Raw genomic sequence first — 18059 nt, 5'->3', positions numbered from 1 at the left:
CAGAGAAGGCAAAGTTTGTTTAACTCAATCATTATCAGTTTGATAATTATTTACATTTCATATAAATACTAGTAAATTAAAAAAATAACACAAACGTTGTAAAGCAACATACAAACATGTTCACCAAACTGACTATTACTTTCGTGATTTTATTACAATCTATCGAAGGTACAAAAAAAACGTTCACCATTGTCTTTTTTCTATATTCTAATAAAAATTTTCATTCAATATATGTAATTACATTTCAGGATATCCTTCAGTACCAGGTCATAAGCCTTATAATATCAATAATATCCTGTCGCCCCGTATCGTCGGAGGACAAGATGCTCCCGAAGGCTACGCGAAACACATGGCAGCTCTTGTGGTGGGCAATCAAGTGACGATGTTAACTTGCGGCGCCTCCATCATCAACAGACGACACATGTTGACTGCTGCGCACTGCATTCAACCCTATGTGATTTGGGGCGAGTTGTCGCCGTGAGTATCTATGTACTTTTACGTGCAACGGTCACAACACTGGTTTGTGGCCGTTGCGCTGACGGTTACGGGTTCGATCCATGCACACCTTAAACATTTGTATTAGCCATATATATATATATATATATATATATATATATATATATATATATATGTTTACCGTGGTCTAGGCGTTTATGCTTGTGTATTATTTGTTTCTGGACTCTCGACACAGGAGTAAATCCTAGTGCAACCAGGGGTCATTGAGTGTGAGGCGTTTATGCGCCTATAAACATTATTTAGCAATCTTACTCTGTGTGAGTTTTGTTTCTCTGTCCTTTTTGATGTACGAAAGATGAAGAATTTAAAAAATGCGCAAATATATTGGCTTTATTAATGTGTTGCAAAACTTGTTTATGCAGAAAAGGCTATGAAATAAAAGGATAAAACTCATGACTTTCCATGCGATGGACAGAAATGATAACCATTACGACAAATAGTTGAATATTCTAACTTTTAGCATCTATATATATAAATGAATTGTTTGTCTGTATGTTCTTTATAGAATCGTAAACTATGCATTTGATTATGTCTTGATCTTCAAGCAAAGTATTGTGCATGAGCCCAAAAATATTTCTGAGTTAGTACGACCAAAATAAAGAGCGTAGCAACGCGCGCAGGGTACAGCTAGTATTTATTAAAAACAAGTACCAGTGTTATCGTATTTAAAACTTAAAAAAAAGAGAATCAGAATTATTTAGAAAAATTGCTTACAATTGCTTCGTTTGCTATTATTTTTCAGACACCTAAAAGGAGTCATTGGTTCGAATTACTGGAATTCTACAAATATCGTCAAGTTTTCCGGTCATAAAATCCACCCGAAGTACGGTTGGACGAACTTGGCAAATGATATCGGCGTCCTCAGGACTGCTGTCGAGATCGTGTATAGTGACCTTGTTAGTGCGATAGCAATGAAATATGACTTTGTCGGGGGCGGAGTCAAGGGTTTCGTCACTGGCTGGGGACAACTCAAGGTAAGGATTACTATGAGCATTTTTTGGTCGATTAGCCAAAGAAGCTAAAAATTCGCAGTTTGTCCAAAAAAAGTCCCAAACGTACAAGTTCTCCGCAACCTGCGGTTATTCACGTCGTAATATAGTTTCAAGATGTAGTACATTCTTATGGACTGAAGTAAAACTGTCTGTACTCGTGTAATTTTGAAAAAAGGCTATGTTCCAAAGAATAGAAGAGAGATTAGGGCTTAATCCGCCACGCTGCCCAACTGGTTTGGCTTATAATTATCTTACTACGAGTAAAAACTGCTGTCTGGTTTCTTGAAAATAACCGGGATCGGCGACCCTACGTGGTCTTTGAGGTAAGGTGGGACCCCAAAAACATTGTCCTCGATCAGAAATAAATATTAGTTTTTAAATTCAAATATCTGCGAGTGAGAATCGGGTCCGTCGCATGTGAAAGTACATCAGAAGGCATAACCTTAACGTAATAGTTCATGTCAAATTTTTTTGTCTACGTGCTTGTTTGTTACAGGTCCACGGTCATACTCCATACCGTCTCCAGCTTTTGTACCTTAAAACGATATCTCCACTACAGTGTGTATTGGGTGTTAGGCTGGCTTCCTTCTTGATGGGCTGGGGATATAATCCAGTTGATCCTAGTTTGGAAATATGTACTATACATTTTAAGGGACACGGAATGTGTTATGTGAGTATATTTCTTTATATTACTGTAATAATGTATTTATTGTCATGCTCGCTGTCCCTCGCGGTTTTACTCGCGTAATTTTCAGTTCCGAAGAAACGTCGGGATGAAAAGTTAGCTGTGTTTTTTTGTATGCCCAGTCTCTTTATAATCAATTGAGTAGTGTTTCGTGAAATATTAAAAAAATGAATTGTATGGTTTTATGAAACCGCAATGCAAGTGAAAGTTTAGTAAATAAAAACATTTTCATTAATACACAGAACAAAACACAAATACCGCGGAACACTTGCGACATGCGACATGCGATAGATGAACGAAAATTTTTAGGGCGATAGAATAAGTTTCACTTCCAAATATCCACCCATCTACTAATCCTTACAAATGCTCGCATTTATAACATTAATAGAACAAAACAAACATTCGTTTCGACATTTGTTAATTCGATTTCTTCTTGTATGACATTTAAACGAGATAAGTTGGGTAAAGGATATTGTGAGAAAACCTGAAATTATAGCAGATGAAAGATTGTCTTTAAAACCCAAGGGTTAGTAAAATCTTGCGTAGTTGATTTCTTTTTCTTTTTTTTCTGACTATTTTATTATATCATTTAAATATTATAAGTGCAAAAGTATGTGATTATGAATTGAAAAAACAGCGAGCCTTAACATTAAGCAGCATTATATAACAAACTTCTTTTTAATTATTAACTAGCGACCCGCCCCGGCTTCGCACGGTTGCAAAAACTATTAGTGTTCCTCTACTATATTATGTATGTATTATACGTATATAAACTTTCCTCTGGAATCACTCTATTTACTAAAGAAAACCGCATCAAAATCCGTTGCTTAGTTTTAAAGGTCTAAGCATAAGGAGAAGCGACTTTGTTTTATACTATGTAATGATGAATTAATTAAACTTAAATTATTTCAAAATAGTATACATTAAAAGTACACAAGCTATTTTGTCGGCATCATTCAGCTCGTTTGTAATAAAATAATGAAGGAAAGCAATCCAACACGAGTCGGTCGTAAATAGATCTGCTATATAAAGAATACGTACAAGTGACTCGCACTTATGTGATTTCGTGTTTATTAAATCTAATAACGATTAACTTTTAATTTAATTGTCACTTATACGTTAAAATAATTTTGATAGGTTTCAGAGATTATACCAAATGTTAATAAGGGAATCGTATTATATATTTTACTTGTTTCGTCTTCATTATATAGTCATTATTAATTTTACTGTACATTGTACGATGTTTTTGTTAAAAATTCAAACAAGAGACATTTAAACTTCAATTTAACTTATTATATAGGTAGGTATAAAATAACTCATAGAATTGGGTATTTCGGTACGGGAAAATACGGTTGTATGAAGTTTGCCCGGTCAGCTCGTATGTCTATAAATTTTTACTACCTTTTCATTCGTACCGTATAATTATATCTAATACGACCGCTTTGGTGTAATGGTGCGTGTGCAGTATCGGCGGTGCCTTAACACAGACGCAGGTTCGATTCCCGCTCGGAGTGGATATTTGTGCTTATTCAAATATTTATTTCCGGTCTGGTCGTTATTCCTTGGGAGTCTCCTTACCGTGCCTCGGAGAGCACGTTAAGCCGTCGGTCCCGGTTGTTATCACGTACACCTGATAGCGATCGTTACTCGTAGTAGGGAATATATCCGCCAACCCGCATTGGAGCAGCGTGGTGGATTAAGCTCTGATCCTTCTCCTACACGGGGAAAGACGCCTATGCCCAGCGGTGGGATATTACAGGCTGAAGAGATATCTAATAGTTTGTAACAATGTGTCCAGGGTGACTCGGGCAGTGCGTTAGTGGAGGCTGAGACTGGCAAACAGATTGGCATCGTGTCGTGGGGATTCCCCTGCGCGCTCGGAGCCCCCGACATGTTCGTGAGGGTCAGCGCCTACGAAGACTTCCTGAAAGACGCTCTCGAGGAACATATTGAACATTAGCTATGATTATATTATATGATAGTTATGTAAAAATATTGATCGTATTGTTACTGTTAACTTGTTATATGCTATTAACTTATTTTTGACACATGCGGATAATTCAACAGTGATTTTTGTCACACCGCTCCTGTGAAAATGTTAATAAATGTAATGTTTTTAGTTAAGATTCTTTTGTATTTTTAATAAATAAATAAAATTTGATACATTCACTATTTTGTACGATTGTATTAAATCAATTTTGTTTTAACTATACGATGTATATTATGTGTACATATATGTATGTGTATATGTATATTTACTTCTGTTAATATCATACTATACGCCAATTCTTTATCAACTGTTTGTACACTTCCCTCCCGCTTCTCTTTTTCTTCGCTATGTCCTATGCCCAAAGGTTGTCTGGAAGAAATCGCTCTTAGCGATAAGACCGCCTTTGTACATCTTTCTTTTCATGTATCAATTTTTTGTAATGTTTCTTTGTGGTGTACAATAAAGAGTATTTATTATTATTATTATTATTATATTATATATTATTACAACTTAACTAAATATCTACGGATAACTGTGGTATAAATCATGTCTGCCGTGGTGCCGAGAATGCTGGCAGCATTTCCCCATTGAATCGCTATATAATCAATGCATATGATAAATATGTAACTGATCGCTGTCTGTGCAGGGAAGATATATGAGAAACAATATTATTGAGACTTTTACCAACGTAAATAGCACCCAAAACAATGATTGTCAAAATTTTTGTCTGTATGTCTGTGCGTTTGTGCACGCTAATCTCAGAAACATCCAATCTTATTTAGATGTTGTTTTCACTAATATATTGTGGTAGGCTTCACTTAACATTTAGTGTTTGTTTCATGTCAATCGGTTCGTAAATAAAAAAGTAATGCCAACTTAAAGAATCACGTGGAACATGTAAATACCCAAACGACGGTGTTTATTATCCAAAACAAACCAAAAGAAATATTCACAAAATGCTATCTTACGTTATTATTCCACGCGGACGAAGTCGCAGCCACAGAATACATTACAATTACAATAAAAATTGTAAGATAAGTTCTGTGATATGCATGTAGTGATCTATTTAGAACAGGGGTGACCAACCTTTTTTACTGGAGCCGCAAAATTTTGAAAAATTAATATTCGAACCAAAAGCACAGAATGATGGGAAATAATAAGACTTGATGGTACAAGTATTGAATTTTGGTGTGCGTTATTATAATAAAATTGACAGTTTTGAAAATTTGAAAACCTCTGGCGGGCTGCGCAAATCTCAATACGGGCCGTGGGTTGCTCACCCCTGATTTAGAACATTTTTCGTAATAACGGACTGCTGTTACAATGTTACAACGAAATTCAGTTCTCAGTCTCAGTCTCTAGGTGGCACTATTATGGTTTTTTAGAAAACTTATATTAAATTTATATTTAATAAATTAGTTATAATAACGTGAAATTGCAATCGTATGTATACATATAGAGAATTTGAAACTAATAAAATATACAAAAATATAAAAAAATATTTTTATTATTGAGTTTATCATGAACATTTCCTTATTATTACTACAATTATACAATGTGTTTTTAATCTGGCGTCCTTCCAGTTAACTGCGATATTAGAATCGATATTATTACCTAAATATTCAATTTACTTGCCCAAACAGTTCAATAAGAAAAAAAAAAAAAAAAAAAAAATAATAAAATTAAATAATTATAATTATTATTTATAAAATTACCATCGTGTGTAAGTTAGTGTCGTGTTAATGACCAATTCACCTGAGTTTTACAGTTTAGTCGTTTACCCACTATCCATGCTTCTCAATATATATTTTTTCAAATGTATCGATTTTAAATTAATGTAGTAATTATAAATTTACGTAGTATTAAATGAGCTTTATTTACTACTGTTTAATTGTTTTTACTTATGTGGTATATGGTATGCCTTCATGAATCTCTATATGGCCCTAAACGGAAGGCCAGTTTAGTAACACGTGTAAATCTAATGGACACAGTTGTTAATTCGACTGTCCCTACGTATTATATCGAAATTGAAAAAAGGCACTTTAAATTTTTTACGCTGAATGATTTGTTAAGCATCGATATTGAGAATAAGCTCATGAAAAATGAATATTTCTCATGAATATTTTATAGCATTTTCTTCTATTTTTTTTTTTTTTTTTGAAGAAAATATATATAAAAAGTAGTTTTTTCATGCAATAAAAAAAAATAGAAAAATTTCAGTTTCGATACTGTCCGTAGTGACAGTCGAATTATTCATTGACTAAAACCCCCCGCACCCACTCCCTGTAAGCGCCGAGCCGCGCGAACACGGCGGGCGCGCCGCCGCACGCGCAGCCCCACGACAGCAGCCCCACCTGCTCCCCGCCGGCCAGCACGAGAGCGCCGCCCGAATCACCCTGGGAAAAGTGGACATTTTTCAGTAGTTCCGTTCTTAATCTAATTGTGAACGTAAAGCGCGATACTTTATGCCATTTTCATTTTTGCATCGTTGCATACTTGTGTAGTATAGTAAGTTGTATACGTTCTAAGTACGTAGTATAGGTATGTTGTATACCTTATAAGCCTTATATTTAAATGTCAGTAATAAACATGCAGTTTTGCTATAAACACGTCTTTTTAAATTAACACTCCTCAGTCCCATCCGTACATGGCGACCCTGCAAGTTGACGCGGCGCGTTTTCTCTAAGTGTATCAAATAACCGAGAACAATGGAATTGTGGCGGCGAACTTTTATTAAAATATGATAAAATGTGAACGGTGGACAGTATCATTCTAGAAACACGTGAGACTTAAGTTGTGGCGTGATGATAAAATCCAGTTATTTCATTAATTTTTTTATGAGAAGCTAATGTGTATACCTATACAAGTCCGTCATCATTTGCCATTCAAAAGTTGAGACATTTATTGCATATCAAGGCGCACATGTCCTCTATAAACGTGTTGTTGATCTTTTCTACAAAAAAATGTCACCAGAGCTGGATGAACAGCGCTTTGCGAGATGAATCTATTCGCCAATCTGTGAGCCGTCGGTTCCGTGAAGCACGTGAACGTGGAGCCCGTCAATATGAGTCTGGAGCTGGACCGAACGTCTAATCGTCGATCGTCGAGTCGTGAGTGTGTAACTAATATATCAATAACTAATAGTGAAGTGAAAGGTCATTAAAGAGTGTTTTTTTTTTTTTTTTTTTTTTTTAACGCTAATAGTACCGCGTTTACAGTGTGTATATCGAAATACCACTATATTTTTATTAATACTTTATATTATTATTACTATTATTAATTTAGAAGAATATATTTTGTATCCTAAAGTCTTTAAATTATTAATTTAGACATTATAATAAGGAGTTTAATTTGTTAAATTGTTTCGAACTTATAGAATAAATAAATGGATATTTTAGTTAAGTAATGGCTAATAGGTTAAAAAAGATATATACAGAATTAGAAATATTGAGAGAAGCTATATGTAAACTAGGACCCTTAAGGAGAGTAGAACAGATTGGTCAGTTAAAGTATAATTTAGTAGATCAATTATATGACGAATATCTTAGTATTTTTGAAAGTTCTACCTATAAATTGGAAGTACTAAATTTAAGTGTCGAAGAAGCAAATTTAATTGAAAATGTATGTTTAAGTATACAGAAGTTGTATCGTAAAATTTATTCTTACGATAGGCGAAGCACCAATAAGGACAGCATAATGGCGAAATTTGACCTTAAAACTGCCGTGAGCTTAATTCCGGTGATGGATGGTTCTGAGGATATGACAAAACGAATGATAGATTCAATAGATTTGTATAGTACTATGATTGAACCGACAGAACAGAGTTCTCTTATCAATTTTGTTTTAAAAACACGTTTAACAGAAAGTGCAAAGTTGCGATTAGAAAAAACTTACACAAGTTATTCAAGTTTAATTACTGATATTAGAAAACATCTTCTTACAACAAAATCTAGTACAGCCTTGCACTCTCAGTTACTTACTTGTAACCAAGGATCGCGATCTATTGAAGAGTACGGTAAGTCGTTAGAGGAGTTATTTACGCAATTGACTGTATCGCAGGCGGATGGTAATACGTCAGCATACAATATATTAAAGCCACTAAACGAAAAGCTAGCAGTTCATCGTTTCGCAGACGGTTTGCGTAACAAAAATTTGAGTTTGATTTTGACAGCACGCAACTACGACTCTCTCAAGGACGTTATTCAAGCTGCAAAAGAGGAAGAGCTGTCTTCAAATCGCAGTGAGCCGAGGGAGTCTATGTTTTACGCTCGTCGAGGGGATCGAGGAAATTTAAACCAGGTAAGGTCTTACAATCAGCGAGGTCGAGGTCGCGCAGCACATAGAGGTAACCGTGCATATTTTAATAATTACCCGACGCGCAGTCCTTTTGCTCAGAGATGGACCTCTCAAAATTCTTCTAATTATTTCGAAAATTACTCAAGGTAGACAATCCTCGTGGACAAACACCTTTTGTTAGACAAAGGCCCAGAGGTGGTCAGTTCTACCGATCACGTGGATCTTCGATTAGAGGCCACAACGTGCACTATTTACATAACCAAGAGCAAGGTCAAGTAACTGATAACAATAATACTACTGAAAACCAGTTTTTTCGATCCTAAATTTATAAATGCATTTACAAATAGCAATAGTATAGATACAATAGTAAACAGTTTACATTTCAAATGGATAGTCGACACCGGAGCGTCCTTATCAGTCGTGAAATATGAGGCGGTACGACATCTACCTATAATTAATGATGTTCAAGAAATTAAAGGAATAGGTGGTACAATTATAACAAAAGGTTTTATTAATTTGAAAGTTTGCATGCAAAACTTAGGGTTTATTCACACTTTTTATGTTATTGAAAATATGAATTTCCCGGAACATGGTATTTTAGGCCGCGATTTTTTACGAAAATATAATGTAAATTTATTATATTTATTATTGCTGCTATGTAATGCGCTATTGTAAATTATGAAACTAATACCGTAACTTTAAAATTAAATTCAGAAACAATAACTATTCCCATGGATACAGGTTATTTAGGAAAAAATTATTACATAGATATTCCGCCACGTTGCGAGCTATTTTATTTTGTGAATACTAACTTCAAGGACGACTGTGTTCTATTTCCGAAACAGTTAAGCGATGGAGTTTTTATAGCGGGTAGTATAAGTAAGCCAAAAAATGAAAAACTTAGAATACAAATATTAAATTGTAGAGATGAAACCATACGTTTAAGTTACTTTAATCCGGAAGTAGAACAATTATCAGAATACGTAATTTGTAACTATGAAAAATATGAAAGTGATGGGAATCGAGTGCGAAGAATGTTTAAAGAGTTAAACTTAGATTCGTTAAATTTAGAAGAAAGAAAATGTATAGAAAATAATCGGATATTTTTCAATTGAACGGCGATAAATTGTCAGCCACAAATATTTACTCACATTCTATACATTTAAAAAATAATGACCCGGTATATACCAAGCCTTATCGGTTGCCTTATGCTCAGAGAGAAGAAATTGAGTGTCAAGTACAAAATATGCTTAAAAGCGATATAATTGAGCCCGCAGCTAGCGAATGGTCGAGCCCAGTGTTACTAGTGCCTAAGAAAGGTAATGGTAAGGAGAAAAAATGGAGGTTAGTGATCGATTTTAGGAAACTTAACGACCGCATAATAGACGACAAATTTCCACTGCCCAATATATCCGACATATTAGATGCTTTGTCTGGTTCAATGTACTTTACACATCTTGACTTATATCAATCATATTATCAACTAACGTTAGATCCAGAAAGCCGAAAATATACTGCATTCACCACCCACACGGGACAATACCAAATGAAACGTATGCCTATGGGGTTAAAAACAAGTCCCAATGCCTTTTCTAGAGCTATGACAGTAGCGATGTCTGGTTTAAATTATGAAAAATGTCTCATTTATTTGGATGATTTAGTATGTTTCGGACGAAATTTACACCAACATAATCAAAATTTAATCGCAATATTTGAACGACTCCGAAAAGTTAATTTAAAATTAAATCCGGCGAAATGTGTTTTCCTACAAAAAGAGTTACTTTATCTCGGACATATAGTTTCGTCTGACGGAATTCGACCTGACCCAAATAAGTCAAAAATAATAGAAAATTATCCCATTCCAAAATCATCAGAAGAAGTAAAACGATTCATAGCATTTGCTAACTATTATAGAAAATTTATACCACAATTTGCTAAGTTATGTATACCTTTAAATAAGCTTACGCGCAAAAATGTAATTTTCTCGTGGGACACATATTGCCAAGAAGCTTTTATAAAAATAAAAGAATCATTAATATCACCACCTTTGTTGCAATATCCCATACTAAACAATGACAACATATTCATATTACAGACTGACGCTTCTGGATATGCAATAGGATCCGTTTTATGTAACCAAGACCGCCGACCGGTGGCTTTTGCAAGTCGCACGCTTAATAAAGCTGAATGTAATTACCCGACAGTAGAAAAAGAGTTGTTATCTATTGTATGGTCTATTAAATACTTTCGGCCATATCTATACGGGAGAAAATTTATAATTGAAACCGACCACAAACCTTTAATATCGCTTTTTAGTATGACTAATCCATCTAGTCGTTTGATGAAGTTTAGATTACAGCTGGAAGAGTATGACTTTATAATAGAGTATGTAAGAGGACGTGATAACGTAGCTGCAGACGCGTTATCTCGTATAAGAGTGACAAGTGACGAATTGAAAGATTTGCACGCTAACATTAGGATGATGGTAATGACTAGGGCAATGCGTAATAGAGCAAATAAAGCAACAACGCAAAATCAATCGGATGATGAGGCTTCAAATTACGATTGGTCTGATCAACCAAGAGTGGTAGAAGTTCTCAGAAAACCGAAGGATTATGTGGAGTTAAATTTTGTTAGTAAGACAGAGTGGCAGAAGTGTAAAAGTGGTGTGACAGAAGAAAACAAGTATTTTGCGTATTTACCAAATGTAAAAATATTATTTGTAAAACCAGAGGCTCAATCACAATGTACACGACGTGTCTTTGCGAGGGATCTGTGTTTAATTAGTAAAAAATTAAAAATAATTAATTTATATATTGTACGTACAAATGAAAATATAGAAATTATAAAGAAGTTAAGTAAATGTATAAATGAAAGTAAAGAATGGTCCGGACTAAGATTACATGTAATACAAGGTGTAAGAAAAATAATATCAAATGACGACAAACGCGTTATCTTGAATGACTATCACTTGTTGGCCACAAGTGGACATGCTGGAATTCGACGTATGATTAATAATATTAGACAGAAATATTTTTGGACAGGATTAGAAAAGGATGTGACGGAGTTTGTACGAAAATGTGATCAATGCCAACGGCAAAGGCATTTTAAGTACATTAAAGAACCCATGGTGATTACCGAAACCAGTGGGTCATCATTTGATCGTATACTTGTAGATTTAGTAGGTCCTTTAGATGGAGATTTATATAACTATACTTATATACTTACAGTTCAGTGCAATTTAACGAAATTTATACAGGCTTATCCGCTCGAAAACAAGGAAACAAACACCGTAGCATCAACATTGGTAAGTAAATTTATTTTACAGCATGGCATACCTCGAGAAATTTTAAGTGACAGAGGCAGCGAGTTCGTTTCGCAAACAATGCGTGAGGTTTGTAAAATTTTAAATATCAAACCTATGTTTTCCACCCCTTATCACCACGAAACAATAGGATCTTTAGAAAATAATCACAAACATTTAATATCATTTCTCAGAATTCAGACTAAAAATGAACCACGCGAGTGGAGTACATGGCTACCATATTGGTGTTTTGCCTATAACACTACAGTACATAGTGAAACCAAATATACTCCATATGAATTAGTTTATGGAAAACCTTGTAACATCCCTAGTAACTTAGTAAACTCTTTAGAGCCATTATAAAATTATTCAAGTTATCCTCACGAACTTAAGTTTCGCTTACAAAAGTCTCAAATGCAAGCGAGAGAAAATCTATCTAAATCGAAGGATATGCGAAAATTAAGATATGATGGTTATGTTAATCCTATCTCATACAAAAAAGGGGATTTTGTTTTAATAAGAAATGAAAATAGAAAAAAGTTTGATCCTCTTTATATCGGACCATATTTAGTTGTTAAGGAAATTAACCCTAATGTAATAATTTTATACAAAGGTGCAGAGAAAACTTTACATAAAAACAACACTAAGTTGTATTATAATTAAGCATATATTGTATTTCTTTCCGTTACTTAGTACTTATTTAGATAAGTGGTATAAGTTAATCAACCTATGTACCGACGCTTTTTATTAAAAAAAAATACTATGTAATTTTACTTAATTTTTTTTGTTTATCATTTAAGCTTTTGTTTCTTTAAAACTAAAAAAAAATACAATTATTGTATTATTGCATTTTTTTTCTTTTTTTGGTTGGGCGTGTAGTATAGTAAGTTGTATACGTTCTAAGTACGTAGTATAGGTATGTTGTATACCTTATAAGCCTTATATTTAAATGTCAGTAATAAACATGCAGTTTTGCTATAAACACGTCTTTTTAAATTAACACTCCTCAGTCCCATCCGTACACTTGACACCGGCGGTTGTGGGTTCGATTCACACTGGGAATGGATATTAATAATAATAATAATAAATACTCTTTGTTGTACACCACAAAGAAACATTACAACAAAAGTGATACATGAAAAGATATGTACAAAGGCGGTCTTATCGCTAAGAGCGATTTCTTCCAGACAACCTTTGGGCATAGGACATAGCGAAGAAAAAGAAGCGGTCCCTACCGCTTCTTTTTCAAGTGTACAAACAGTTGATAAAGAATTGACATATAGTTAACAAGCAGTATGATATTAACAGAAGTAAATATACATATACACAATACATATACACACAATATACATACATATACATACATGCAAATAAATATTTTCGTGTATGTATAAATATTTATTTCCGGTCTAGGTGTCGTCTGTACTTGTGGGTCTCCCCTCTGTGACTCGAAGAGCTTAGCTATCGGTCCCGGTTGTCAACATAGGTATCGGATAGCATTCGTTATTCATAGTAGGGAATATATTCGCCAACCCGCATGGAGCAGGGTGGTGAATATAACTACGATCCTTCTCACGAAAAAACGCGAAGACAACTGAATTTCAGCACGATTCGTAAAATAAATTGTATTCTTCGAGATTTTTTCAGGTTAAACCAAGCCAACTCGGCTTATATTAGGGCCTGACAAACTTTCCCTATACTAGAACTCCATAATAAGAATTTCATTCGTACATTACATACGCCCCTTCCATCAGTATTGTAGGCACACAGTTCAATTTCCGGCTCGTATTTGATATTCTGTCCTGAAAGATCACAATGTTCGTCGATAGCTCGCAAGCAAGTACTTCCGTCCACCGTGTAAACGATCAGCTCCAACAGAACACTTGATAGTGTTCCACCTGCCTAGAAATAACGTGTTATTGAAATCACTTATTACAAGTAGTATAACAATTTAGCTAAAAGTGTAAGTACTTTATTTTTTTTTATACGACTATGGCGAGAAACAAGCGTAACTACGCCACATCTGTTGAGTGATAGTGAGCGGTTACCGCAGGCAATAGACGCCTAGGTGGCGAATGCTAGCGCAACCCTATCTCGCCCCACCCTAGCGGACGACTACTCACACGTGGTGGTTTTTTAGTCAGTGTTAGATGGATTTTCCCACGTATAAAAAGGCTATAGACGCCTGAACAACAGAAGTATCACAAGCGCGTTTCTGACCCGACCCTCTTCAGGAGCGCTGGCCACCCTACTCACCACAGGAATACAACGCTAGTTACACAGTGTTATTTAACTGTGACAAAGCCAGTACTGCGGTCACCAACTCGCCTGCCCAGCGTGGTGACTATGGGCAAAACACATGAGTTCACGTTATTTTTGGCGTGAACTTGTGGAGGCCTATGTCCAGCAGTGGACTGTATAGGCTGTAATGGTGATTTAGCTGTGACCTTCTCTAAGGTTTGAGGTACTTCCACAGACTGGCTTCTCTAGATTTTGAGCAGAAGGTTTCCTGCTGTGTATATATATATAATTTGTTTTACTATGCTCAAACACGATTTTTAGAATGTTTAGAATGTTCTGTGGTATCTTTTAATTTACTATAATATACTAAGGTTGTAATATTTCTTTTGTCCTAATTGTAATGTTTTACTTACTTTTGTTTTTCCCCATCCTGCAACCTTAGAAGTGATATTATGACCGATAAAATCAAAGTTTAAGGCTATAAGTTGTACACTATTAGTTAAATGAATATGAGTCATTGTAATTACAAAACCGATATCGTTCTTGACGGTTGATGAGTTCCAATTCTCGTGTGTTATCATTTTAGCTACATTGTGCGTTTGCCCGCCATAATACCATCGATTTGTACCAACAACGACGCGAAGGGATCTGTAAGTAAATGGTATTTTAAGTCAAAAAAAAATTATATTTAATTCAGTCACTCGTATATGTCATTTTACTTGTTATGTAACTTCGATTACCATTTATTTACTTATTTACACAAATATATTATTAAATATAGCTTTAAGATACAAATTGTGTTCTACAATGGACGGATTTATGGCTTATTAGTGATAATACATAATATACTTTACGCCAAATTTAACTATTTTGGACAACTTCCTCCCCCTTTGTCTAAATCATACTTATACCGTATCACCGTCAACAAATTTTGTTATTTCGAAAGTATAAGTAGATTTATATAAATAATTATTCATGTGTATAATAATAAATAGGATTATTAAGTTTTTTTCATTGAGTTAGGGCACAACGCGATATAATTATCATGCTCAAAATCTGGAGCAACCCGTCGGGGGAAGCACTACAACCTTACAGAATATCACAGCTAAATAGCGCTGCTCTGAAGTAGTGTTGAGTTCCTGTTGTAAGTAAGGTGACCAGAGCTCCTGGAGAGGGTCAGGGTAGTCGAGGGAGTAGTGGTAGTAAGAATGGCTTTCCATTGCTAAGTTCTAGAATAAACGAATCTTTAATTAATATTTTGCCATTGCTATATGTAGGTAATTTAAAAATCATCATGGATTTCATTTTTTTAGGCAACGTGACGTATATAAAAGAAAATATATACGTAAAGTGTTGCCTACTAAGATATCCTTAAGCTTCAAACATTTTCAAACTTACTTCGAATTCCCATTCCCAAAGGATGCCTATCTTGTAAAGTTACCGGCAATACAAAAGAGCATAAGTCATTGCTTTTAAGAAGCACTAGACTAGCTAGTTACAAGATAGACATATAAATTTTGAAATGGATTGTAAAACTAAAATTTACCAACCTAAAGGTACGATCACTATGAACGGCGTCAATGCAGTGCGCCGCTGTTAACACATGCCGGTCGGTGATTATAGATCCACCACAAATTAACCACTTGGTGAGGAATCCAACTCTCAAGGCAACCATATAAGGCACGCTACCCTCAGTTGCCACCGAGCCCCCAACGATACGATCGCTTGCATCCACATGGTAGAAATGGTCCTCTAGTTGGGATGGAATAGCTGAAATATATCCGTGAAAGTATCAAAATTTTCCATAGACAGATGAAAGTTTACCTCATTTTGTGGCTGAAGCCCGAATCTAATGAAGTTCCGACCGAACATGATATGGTCTTTACCGCCTTGCAAGTCAATGTCCTCTCTCAATAAAAAAAATAAATAACGTTTCAGCTATTCTTCACTAACTTAGAAACATCAGGAACTGTGTGAATTTTCCTAAACCCTTAGAAACTTTTACATATATCCATATATATAGCAGTGATAATTATAGTGGAGACACTTCTTTACTTGTTCTGTTACAGGTTTTATTCCCGCTACAACTTTGATTAGCTCTCAAAGTATAATTTATTCATTTATTTACGAGAGTAGGGCTCAAAATCCTAATTTTAGTTTTTTTTATTCACAGGTAATTGGTTACGGTAATCAATAGATCCCACCTCTGACTTTCCCTAGGAGCTCTGGCCACCTTACTAACCATATGAATATACTTAAGAGTGTTAGTGTTTTTAGCTGTGATTTTCTGTAAGGTTGAGGTTCTTCCGCAGATGGACTGCTTCAGATTTCGAGCAAGATATGACCTGCCTTGCTCTACTTCAATAATAAAAACATTTCATGGGACTTCCGCTTTGAATTCGAAACCGAGAGGACGTGTTGCTAGCGCTTGTTATATTTTATTTTTCTCTGAATTGATTTTGTGTGGAGCCCCGGACTTCGCCCCTCGTGAAGTTGGAGACGTGCCTGGCTGCGTTTTGGAGCCCCGGATTTGTAAGAAAAATTTAAATTTTTTGTTGGCGCGGTCGGGGTTTGAACCGAGAGTGGCTGGAGCTTTTGGCTTGAGGCGGGTGTCATAGCCGCTACACCACTGTCACTTATTTGTTGCCGCTGAAATTTACTAAGACTATATACGACCTTAATACATTGGACTCTTTCAAAGCGCCTGTGACTTTTGAATAGACAAAAAGTATAATTACATCACTGCTATTTCTCCTCCATCATGCCACTTAAACGCACACCACCTGCGACCCCTACACGCTTGGACGTAACTAACCTGAGTCAGAGCGTGGATTCGGCTCCTGGACTTTCCGGATCCGCACCGAATTTGAGTACCATTGACCAGGAAAATGTAAATATAAGAAAGCGTAAAAGAGATGAAGTTTCCTGTGTGAGTGTATTTATGGAGGAAATTCGCGGTCTACTTGCCGAATCGAATAGGGAAAATAGTAGCAAGTTTTCGACACTCGAATCAAAATTGGAGGAATTAATTACCCAAAACAACACTATTATGTCTACGATTGAGTTTGTGTCTAAAAAGTACGACGAGCTACAAATAAAATTGGATGAGGCATCAAAGGAACGAAAAGCTGATCGACAATATATCCAACAACTGGAGTCAAAGATTGAATCTTTGGAACGGTCGATGTACTCAACAAGACTGGAGCTTAAAAACATCCTCAAAAAAGAAAAAGAAGGCAAAGACGATCTCTGCAATATTATAGTAAAAACTGGCAGTGTTGTCGGCGTTCCCGTTCAGCAACAAGATATAAAGGATATCTTTCGAACGAAAAGTAAATCGGACAAACCGGGCATAGTTGTTGTTGAACTTGTGAGCGCTGTAAAGAGAGATAAAATAATTAGGAAAACCCGAGAGTATAACCGTAATAACAGCTCAAATAAACTTAATACTCAACACCTCTCAATAGAAGGTCCTGAGAAACCAATATATATATCCGAGTGTCTAACGCCGCGAGGACATCATTTGTATCATCTCGCTCGCAAATTTGCGAATGATAATGCATACAAATATTGCTGGACCTCTTATGGTAAAGTATACCTCCGCCGAGATACAAACGAACGGTACACTCGCGTTGATTCTGAGGAAGACCTGTCAAAATTACGTCTGGACAAGTGACTAGTATTAATTAGTGTATTGATAGCACCACTGGTTTCAAAACTGTTCGTGATAAACTCTAATTGTCATTTACTTGCACACATATACCTAAGCACATTTTTTTTTCTTGTTTTAGCAATAGTTTTGCGCAAAATTAGTTTTATTTTAACGCCACATAAACAAAACAACACTTACACTCATACACATACCTCAATTTATGTACACACAAAATTCATAAAACGCTGGAGGTCAGTTTTTCAAATAAAGAATCGCTTTATTTTGATATCATCATTTGTTTTTGCTAGCCCAGCTTATATTCATAAATTATGTACGTTTTTGGTTCCCACGAATTGTGAAATGTGTTCTATTAGTCAATACAT

General features: G+C 35.3%; 3 protein-coding genes across 3 annotated transcripts; 2 read left to right on the top strand and 1 right to left on the bottom strand.

Annotated features, from left to right (window-relative positions):
• The first annotated feature begins 116 nt into the window (after positions 1–116).
• LOC123660965 (trypsin alpha-4-like) lies at positions 117–1671 on the top strand. The gene is made up of 4 exons (XM_045595983.1): positions 117–168; positions 249–477; positions 1259–1490; positions 1549–1671. Exons 1-4 carry the CDS (start codon positions 117–119, stop codon positions 1669–1671), a joined length of 636 nt encoding a protein of 211 aa, XP_045451939.1.
• A 364-nt stretch (positions 1672–2035) lies between these two features.
• On the top strand, positions 2036–4242 carry LOC123661290 (chymotrypsin-1-like). Its single transcript, XM_045596280.1, has 2 exons — positions 2036–2178; positions 3992–4242. Exons 1-2 carry the CDS (start codon positions 2101–2103, stop codon positions 4151–4153), a joined length of 240 nt encoding a protein of 79 aa, XP_045452236.1. The 5' UTR covers positions 2036–2100; the 3' UTR covers positions 4154–4242.
• A 2190-nt stretch (positions 4243–6432) lies between these two features.
• On the bottom strand, positions 6433–16269 carry LOC123660964 (chymotrypsin-1-like). The gene is made up of 4 exons (XM_045595982.1): positions 16236–16269; positions 15571–15794; positions 13524–13685; positions 6433–6579 (listed from the first exon to the last, which is right to left on the bottom strand). Exons 1-4 carry the CDS (start codon positions 16267–16269, stop codon positions 6433–6435), a joined length of 567 nt encoding a protein of 188 aa, XP_045451938.1.
• Between the last annotated feature and the right edge of the window lie 1790 nt (positions 16270–18059).

The sequence above is a fragment of the Melitaea cinxia genome, chromosome 16, assembly GCF_905220565.1.
Source record: "Melitaea cinxia chromosome 16, ilMelCinx1.1, whole genome shotgun sequence".
NCBI lineage: Eukaryota > Metazoa > Arthropoda > Insecta > Lepidoptera > Nymphalidae > Melitaea > Melitaea cinxia.
Note: the sequence above shows the minus strand (reverse complement) of the source record. Positions and strands in the feature narration are given on the sequence as shown.

Coding starts and splice junctions, on each gene's coding strand:
- LOC123660964 (XM_045595982.1), bottom strand. CDS start 16,269: ATGGTTAGTAAGGTGGCCAGAGCTCCTAGGGAAA. Junction 15,795..16,235: donor GGCCAGAGCTCCTAGGGAAA/GTCAGAGGTGGG, acceptor GATATATTTCAG/CTATTCCATCCCAACTAGAG. Junction 6,580..13,523: donor ACAATACTGATGGAAGGGGC/GTATGTAATGTA, acceptor CACTTTTCCCAG/GGTGATTCGGGCGGCGCTCT.
- LOC123660965 (XM_045595983.1), top strand. CDS start 117: ATGTTCACCAAACTGACTATTACTTTCGTGATTTTATTACAATCTATC. Junction 478..1,258: donor ATTTGGGGCGAGTTGTCGCC/GTGAGTATCTAT, acceptor ATTATTTTTCAG/ACACCTAAAAGGAGTCATTG. Junction 1,491..1,548: donor CTGGCTGGGGACAACTCAAG/GTAAGGATTACT, acceptor AAAAATTCGCAG/TTTGTCCAAAAAAAGTCCCA.
- LOC123661290 (XM_045596280.1), top strand. CDS start 2,101: ATGGGCTGGGGATATAATCCAGTTGATCCTAGTTTGGAAATATGTACT. Junction 2,179..3,991: donor AGGGACACGGAATGTGTTAT/GTGAGTATATTT, acceptor CAATGTGTCCAG/GGTGACTCGGGCAGTGCGTT.